General features: G+C 36.2%; 1 protein-coding gene across 1 annotated transcript; it reads right to left on the bottom strand.

The window, feature by feature from the left end:
- Positions 1–1,617: 1,617 nt before the first annotated feature.
- LOC113334344 (phosphatidylserine decarboxylase proenzyme 1, mitochondrial-like) lies at positions 1,618–9,011 on the bottom strand. Its single transcript, XM_026580624.1, has 11 exons — positions 8,035–9,011; positions 7,896–7,949; positions 7,750–7,815; positions 6,929–6,989; positions 5,611–5,720; positions 5,265–5,515; positions 4,312–4,421; positions 4,028–4,095; positions 3,151–3,228; positions 2,413–2,532; positions 1,618–2,116 (listed from the first exon to the last, which is right to left on the bottom strand). Exons 1-11 carry the CDS (start codon positions 8,320–8,322, stop codon positions 1,943–1,945), a joined length of 1,380 nt encoding a protein of 459 aa, XP_026436409.1. The 5' UTR covers positions 8,323–9,011; the 3' UTR covers positions 1,618–1,942.
- Positions 9,012–9,291: the final 280 nt, after the last annotated feature.

The following is a 9,291-nucleotide window of genomic DNA, read 5'->3' on the forward strand; positions in this document are numbered from 1 at the left end:
TGCTTAACGATTTTTGATATGCATGTTGAATTGATAAAAAATCGTTAACCATTAGGGTGTAGAAGATAACGACCATATACCTGGTTTTATGCCCTAGAATAGTGTCGTTTAGGGATTTCTAAATCGCTAACGATTCTATATGGTACAAAATTTGTTCCCTTTTCAAAAAATAGGAAGGGTCGTCATGTCAAATGGTTGTAGTCGTTAACTATGTTGAAGGGTCGTCATGTGAAGTCGTTAACGATGTTGAAGGGTCGTTTGGTTTTATAAATTTTGCTTGCCGACCCTTGATCTATGAAATGGCTCGCTAGGGTCGTCAGTATATAGGAATGCCTAATTAACGACCCTAAGAGTAACATCTTCAGAGAGTAAAAAGTTTTAGAGTCGTTGGGTTCTAAACATATTAAGTTAACGACTCTATATGACCTAACTAGCTGCAGTCGTCAATTATATCACACTTGAATGACGATTTTTCATACCCTGCAAAAGTTGCAGGTTTGAGTCGTCAAAGGTTGTGTCAAGTAATTGACGACTCCTTACAGTCGTTCGTTTATTACCCTATCGACTTAACGACCCTCACTCTGAGTAGTTGCATAGTGTACATGAATCGACCACTTGGGGCATCATTCATACAATTTGAAGAGTATAGGAAGTTTTCCTGATTGTTTTGAGCTTCGGGTTCTTCATTTTGAGGATTGGTTCCTTCATTTTGAGCAATATGATTCCTCTACTGGAATCCCCCAAAAACTCAACTTCTTCCTCTCCACAACATAAAAACACAATTTTTCTTTTATCAAAATTTTATCCCTAAATCTGATTTTAATCTAATTAAACTAATTAACAATTAATTAACTTAGTTACCACTAATGATTTGGGGTAGTTTAGTCATTTAAAAAAGTTGGGGATAAGGGATAACTCCCAATTACTATTTCATGACATTTTTTGTCCTGTAGCTAGGGTCCCCAATTATTTTTCCAGGGCCCCCAGTTCAGGCTTGATATTTAAATCTAAGAGAATGAAAAAATAAACGTATGAGACCGACTGACAATCATCTACTATAGTTCTACTGAACCAGCTAATCTAGTTCGAACTTTTACTCGGATAAGAAATGACATTACTAGGATCTCCTTTGAAATATATTTTGGAGAGATCAAGATTTCTACTCCATTTAACAGCTTCAAGAAATGTTGTACTTTCGGCTTCCTCTGCTTCTCTAGCTACTCCTGAAATGGTTTTGCAGCTCCCGTAGGTTGCTGCATTGATTGTTAAGATCAAGCCGATACCAGAATTTATGAGTATGTGAATCAATGAAGCATCACACTGAATGATTAAACAATCCATAGGCATTTCTTCCACTAAATCTTCCACACATTCTGAATAACATGTGAATTAGGGATAGAATTTTCTGCTGCCGAAAAGCTTGAAAAATCTGTAATCTGTATACATTTTCATAGCTTGTCTAGCTACTGAGAAATGATTTTCTGAAAAACACTGATAGCAAGATCAAGTATGAGAATCAAATCTACGGATGACTGCCGAAAACCATCCATGATTATGTGATTACATCGATGAACTTTCCTGGGAAACACATCAAATCTACCTGGCACGATCCAACGGTTGAAAAGGGCCTTCATTGTAATCTATCTAGATTCAAGATCAACACACTCCTTTTAGTTTGACATGATTGAGCTTGACTTCAAAAATTTTAAAACTACAGTGCTACTATACAATTGTCACACTTGCTACAGTGCGACTACAACTGTTTGAATACTGCTACTAAAAATTTAAGCTAGAAATACATTCTTCAAAAAAATGTCCAGTGTTGCGCCAACCTAATTGCTGCTGTTGAAGAAGATCCATCATCCATCAACCATCATCACTCACTAAAACAAAAAGACGGGTGTAGCGTGCCCACCGGGTAGAATTAATTTTTTAAGAGATCTCAGACCGACCACCTGCCAAGTGCTTCTCCCAGTCGGATCTTATCACCACGTTGGACACAGAAGTTGAACTCGGATGAGTCGCAACCATCACCCTCTTGTCCCTTAGTTTTTGATTTCGATATTGGAGCTTGAAAAATGAGCACCACAGTTGATCCCATGTTGAATGCTGCTATCTGAAAAGAGGAACAGGCAAAAGTGAATCAAACCACTATGGCGTTAGAGAAGCCGCCCAGGAGCAGATTCAGATGACTGTCTACTCCACAAAACTATGAACTACGAAGACATGTATGTCAAACTGAAAAGGCATAAGTTTTTCGATAACTAACAGGAATCATTTCTGGGTTTTGGAACTCAATGTATGCATGAAGAAGGGTTTTTAATATTTATTAATAAACTAGGACAGAACAAAGGTATAATTTGTCCATTATGATTGCGGTAAAACTTCAGTTAACGTAATTGTAATTCCTACCTCGTCCCCCTTCTTCAACATCACACCAACACCTTGAGGTTCATATTCGCGTTCCTTTGGAGGCTCTGTGTGAAGAATTTTCTTCAGCTTGTTTGTCCTCAATTCAGGTTCAATCAAAAGCTGAAAGAAACAAGTCAAATATAGCACCTCAGAAGTCTACGAAAACCAGGAGAGCAACCAAAATATTAAGTTGGAACAGAGAAATTCGGAGGAACTAGAAACGTGACCAAGGAACAACAAGATGAAGGAAATGGAATTTCCATAACCCCGTTCCCATCTTCACGGTCAAATGTCAAAGTCAAGTGATATAAGTCGGTTTAAACTATACTTCGCAACAGATCGTTTCCCAAGATGCTACGGTTCTACAGGCAAATACGGTTTAATTTTTTCTCTGAACTATCATGTTGATACCTTCTTTCAACAGTACAGGCTTGATCCCTCACATACCATACAGTACAAGCTTTTACATTTGTAAATAGTAACCCAAACATTCTAATACAGCTTGTGGAAAAAATTGGATAAGGCAACTTTTACATGTCTAATCTACAACTAAATTCGACAGAAAATGGACGAACTAAACACAAGCTACTATACAAATTTACGTCCATTATGAATTCATACATTCCAACATCGGTTTGGCAGCAATGATGAGGCCTATGTGAGTGCTGCACTGGTGATAACTAAATGACTCATAGAATATGAAGAAGGAAAGACAACATGAAACGCAAGTTAACCAACCTCAATTGAGCCAATATTTGTTGCACCGATTGCAGCGAGCGCGAAAAATCCTTCTGCCCATCGACCTTCAAGAACAACCTAGTAACAGGAGAAAGAGCACATAAACCACTTATGATGGATTATCATCCTGTCGATCAAAATCGCAACAATCAAGACCAGATGAAGTTCCACGGCATATGTTGTACTGAAAGACTAAAAACTAAAGCTGAAAGACATATTCACAAAAATCACTCATGGTAATTAATTATCTCAAACAAGATTTGAACAAACAAATCATACTTCTTGTAATACATGACAGCAAGTTAGATTATACTTTATACACCTAATTACGGATACCAAACACCAACTAAAAATGATATACGATTTACACAGCTGTTGAGCAAGTTCAATCTGTTAGCACTATCTTGAGATATATTGTGGTGCAGTGTTATGAGAAGACAGCTGACTTCAGGATGAGGCATTTTCTTATAGGGCAACAAGACCCTTAGACATTATTTTACAACTCAGAACTAACCCCAAATTTGAAAATAGTAACTCTTGTATTACATGGAAGAGTGGCTTTTAGATCTACCTCCTGGATTAGGGTACAAGTAAGAGTAAGTTTAAGGTGTTCGAGCTCTGCGTGATTAAGTTAATAGAACTCAGAAAAATGACATCATAAACATTTAGATTCTTAGACAACTACGAGACACGCCATGATTTTAAGTACAAACATGAACAAATGTGTTACATGCTGAAAACGTTAAATAGCCCTGATCTTCCCCAGAATATGATGAAAGCCATAATCATTCAGAATGGTTAGATATTTAACAAAAGTATTTCAAAGATTTGCAACATGCTTAAACAATATTTTGATTACAGTCGCAAATAGAGTTACCCGCTCATTTTGAACATAGAGATTTCTGATTGTTCGTGTAGCACGTTCGTTCACAGGGAAAAGCCGGCCTGTGAAAAACATGTGACACAGATAATTAATGCAAATATGGATTTTATCTACCAGACACAATGGGAGACAGGAAAAAGGACATGTATAACAATTTTCAAAATCACATGCATCTATGACATCTACAGAACAAAAGTAGCTGTGAGTATCCCTTTTCTATATAATGTAATATATATAACATTGATTCATTTCCACAAACACAAAATAAATGATGATACCTGAGAAATGGCGTCGGAGTAAAATACTGCAATCAACAGGAGAGTGGACTCTATGATAATCACCAGGCTTTAGATATATTACACAGTAAAATATACCCTTCATCCTTCTGCTGCAAAAATTTCAGTGAAGATGATTTTAAGTTTTTAACTTTGGAGAGTTGACATACATCTAAGTGCAATGAAGTGAGGAAAATTCATGTATTCATGCTTAAGGCTCCTATTAAATGATTATTTTCATTACAAAAACAATCAACTGTGGTATGATTGAAGATTATGTTTTCGTCCTCACCCCATTAATTGTGAAACCTATTGAGTTTAATCAGTAAAAATGGACTGCCAAAAGCAACTCCGAGAAATAGATAAACTCGGTTGACATATATAGTGAGGATGCAGGAGAAATTGACATTGTATGGGCCACTTATTAGATGGAACGGTGTGTATGTCCTAATTTGTCCCAAAGAAGGTATTTTGATGATACAGTCTGCTCATAAAAAAGAGTACGAAAACTTGACATGTTGATAGCACAATGTTGTAGGACTAAATGTTTTTTAACTTGCTTACACTTTAAAGAAAATTTTACTTTAACTTGGTTACGCTTTTTATCCATAACAGGCTTTCCAACTGTTCCAGTTCCGAAAGACTGGTACCAAAATGTCACATCAGAACTGGAAAGATTGGCTCTAACTTGGTCAGATTTCAATGCAAATGCGTACTTAATAAACAACTCTAAGTTAAAATTTGACTGGCCAAGTGCCTTACATCATTGAGAGTAAAATTCAACTCGACCGATCTCGAAAGACTTGTAGATCGGGAACTTCTTACCATCTCTCTTGTGCTCTCAACAAGCCCACTTCCTTCCTCTCTCTAAACTCGCTGAAAGCTTTTTTGTCTTAAGCGTGATATAAGCTAGATAAGACACCACAGCATAATATGGAGTCTAAAATTGAACATACCATACTGGGGTTGGATCTCGCACTTGGGGAGAAGCAAAGGAAATTCGCCACCATGACTTTTTACTTGTTTCTTCTGCAATATTGTTCTCTTCAATACAATCTCCAACTATATCCTCCTCGCCTACAGGAAGAAACGAACTTGTACCAAGAAGAGATGAAGCGGAGTAAGAGAACCCTTTGACTTGTTCAATCATGGCCTCTGAATCTTTCAGCTCCCCGAATTTCAAAATTGTTCCATCGACAGGACTAACCTATTCGGGTGAACATGAAACATGAGATTCACAATTTCAACATTGGAAACAGAAAAGTAGATCTCTGACAAAAGAAGCAGCTGGTTACCAGTTACCAGACAATGTGGATCAGGGTCGATCTGCCTTGACCCTTCTTTAAGTGTGCGAACAAAAAAGTCCCGCAAAGAAGCATAATGATCAAGAGGCAATGCAGCTTCTTCTAAATCTACACAACACAGAAGCTTACAAAATTCAGTAGCAAACTCAAAACATGATGCTCATTACTAAAGCACACATCAGGAAACCACGTCTCCTTGGAAAAATCCTTATTTTCCCAAAGTAAACAATTCAACCATACAGGAAAAGGTGACTGCAACCAATAATTCCTAGCACCAGATTAAGATTACAGAGCTGAATTGTAGTTCACCCGAGCGGCGGATCTTTTGTACGACACCAACCAAGCAAAGCATTTATTTCCTACATACAGATTCTTTAGAATCATGTTACATGAGTATTTTAAAGCCTTTGGGTTTTACAATTATACGGAACTATGGTGAGAAGCAGCTACCCTACTCCATCATTGTAAACTAACAAATGCGAGGTAGATACACATAAACACTAATTTAGTTTGCCTTATCCAAGCATCAAAGGCTATTCTGAGGTAACCCCCCTGAACTCACCGTAGTCGAATCACTATGTGGCCTATATCACTGATACTATAAATAGTCGTCAGTCACATGGATTTTACATGCTTAAAGATTACTATTAAATAATACTATCATATTCTACGATCGTTGTTATAAATGTTGTTAAGAATATACAAATACTAACAAAAGAAAAATAATAGAGAGAGAAACATCTAAATAGAGGTTTGGCTATTAACATGGGTTACTAAAATGCCATACACCCTTTACTTGTAAAAAAGGGGCAAACTGAGAAACTGATTAACAAAGTTAAGATTTTGAAATGAAAATCTGAGTAGTTACACGCGGGGGTAAGTTGGAAATACTCGTGAATTACTCTGGGATCCAGAGTAAGGAAATCCAATAATTTCCTGATCTCCTAACAGACAAAAAGTGATTAACCCAGCAAGCTTGATATGAATCGCCCAAAATCTTCCCGAACTCTAGAAAATGGGGGTCGTCATTTACAGTTTAGGAAGCTTCAGGAAAGATAGTAAGAAGTATTTTGTCCAAATGCAGATTCTGGCTAAGAAATTTGGATTCATTGAGAGGGAAGTAAAGTTTTTTTTCTATTCCTTTTCTGTTTATTAACTATCAAGAACTCGATTTAAGTTTTTCGTCCCAATACTATTTCCTCTCTTTAAAGCAGCATAATGAAAGAGCAGATGCAGATATGAGCATGAGTGTTGGATATAACAACGACATTCGAAATGTAACAGAATCACACAGAGATAAAGTCAAACATCTATACCTGAATGAAATGCTCGAGCCCAAGCTTTGTAGATATAAGGACGCAACCAAATAGGATATTCCTGAGGAAATTGATTTATGAGTAAAGAGAAACACTAAATGTAACAACCAATAGGCTTCAGATGTATATCAAACACTAAAATTAGCACCAGCTAAATAAATCAGCACGAAGAATCTGTAGCCATGTGGTATAAACTGCCAACAAAAGTTTAAAAAGTGAATAAGAAACATAGCAGGACCAAAAAGGGATAACATACTGGAGCAACAAAATCTAATAGGTAAAGACGATTTATGTTTCTTGCAAGAAAATATCCAAGGTCTATCTCAGTTATGAGGTTAGAAACCTCATATAAACCAAATATTTGGTTAAATAGAAAAGCCAACAAATCTTAGTTTAGGTAAACATGCTCGGAAACGATGTTAGCAATTTAGCTGTACATTTCCCGTAAGTCATCGGTACTCTTGGAACTAGTTATAATGAGCTCCTAGTGTGAAAGTTATCGAGTGCTTTTAAAAAAATTGTTTGTGCAGATATTTTAGAACTATAACTTTCTCATTCCATTAACCGACTCACAATAAGATTCAGATGTGTATGTTGATAACTAGAGGAGTAGTAGCTGTAGTTTGAGTCAGTCGACGTAGGTATTCATCACTAACTTCCGCTCAGTAATATACAGGGACCCTGCAGTTTCATAATTCAACAACATCCCTATTAAACTACTTCAATTATGCTAAGCTTCTCCCGTAATCGTCTTGTACAAGAACAAAGCAAACACAATTTCAGTAGTCATAATAATAAATCAGAAAGATATACATACACACCACATTGGTAATGAATCCCCAGATGCGAGAAATAGAACGCAATGGTAGCAACCTCAAGAATGAAGCCTAAAGTGGGGAAAATATCAGAGATATCATTAATAATCAGATAATTAAGATATAAATGATGATCACATTGACATACATACCTTTGCATCTGGTGAGAATTCAATTTCAATCCCTTTATCCCTTACTACTTCAAGCTAATAACATACAATGGTTCAATTTATTAGAACAAGACTCTCCACATAAACAACTTATAACACAACAAGTAGTAAAGTAAAGTACCTGGTTGTCGTCATAGAGGCGTCGAGCATGAAGAAGACCAAGCATAACTAAAGTAGCCATTGTTGCACCAGAAACCCATAAAGTATGACTATTCTCACCTGTTGTTTTGTGACCTTGGCCTTGTTGTTGTGACGATGACGATGAGGAAGAGGAGGAGCTTGTGTCCGCTCTAGCATTTTTTGAAGAAGTAAAAAAAGTAACAAGTCGGGAATTCCTGTTTGGAACAAGAAATCTACTTCTACTAGTAAGAGAAGGAACCCTAACTATGCTGGTAATAAACTTGTTCATTCTCTCCGCAATGCAAGTTTTATTCTTTTCTTCTCCTTTAAGCGAACTATTTAATTTAATTCTCTATGATGGGGGAAACCAATTGAGCCATTAATTTATTGGAGAAAAAATAACCCGGCGAGATTGGGATATACCGAGTCCAAATTTGTACACCCTCTAAAACCGGGATGCACATTACCTCTCTTTTTATTGGACAGATTTTTCCGCAGAAAACCATTTCTGGTATTCTTTTTTGAAGCATATTTCTAGTATTTTATTTTAAATCGAAACGAAAGTTCCCATACAATAAATATTTATTTCCTCTCTATATTTTCGGTCAAGAATCAAGATAATCATCAGATTGATTTCGTTTTCTTCATCATAGGATTTGAATTTATACTTATTATACAGGAATAAATCATGAGATTTATGAGTAGCAGAAGATGGAGGAGTAGAAAATGTGCACCGTTTTCTTCATATCTCTTGTTGTTTACCTTCCTCTGCAAATCCAAAAAGACTTTCATTTCTTCAGCTTGTTAATTACATAATTAGGATTCAGATTTCGTTCTTAACTTGACTATGAACGGAGACTTGATTGATATCTCAAAGAACATGGGAAGAAAAAATTGATCTGTGAGAACTACAAAATTGATTTCTTCTATTTTAGGTTACATGAATCATTAATTTTTTTCCACCCAAAGTGGCTCCAAAAACAATTTTCTCTTTTTGATTTGGTGTGTCCCTTTAAAAAATATAGGAAATACCATATGGTCCTAGAAATAATATATTCGAGAGAGTCTAGTCCATTTGACCCAGTCAACTGTCTGTTTGGTCCTATTTGGAAATATAAATTATGGTTTGGCCCTAGAAATAATGATTTGGTCCTAGGGTGATGTCATGGATGATATAATTGTCACTATGTAGTGGCAGAAATGCCCTTTTGGGGTCACATATATACAAAAATCAGTAAAGAAAAAATCTTTTTCAGAT

This window comes from Papaver somniferum, unplaced genomic scaffold (genome assembly GCF_003573695.1).
Source record: "Papaver somniferum cultivar HN1 unplaced genomic scaffold, ASM357369v1 unplaced-scaffold_137, whole genome shotgun sequence".
Lineage (NCBI taxonomy): Eukaryota > Viridiplantae > Streptophyta > Magnoliopsida > Ranunculales > Papaveraceae > Papaver > Papaver somniferum.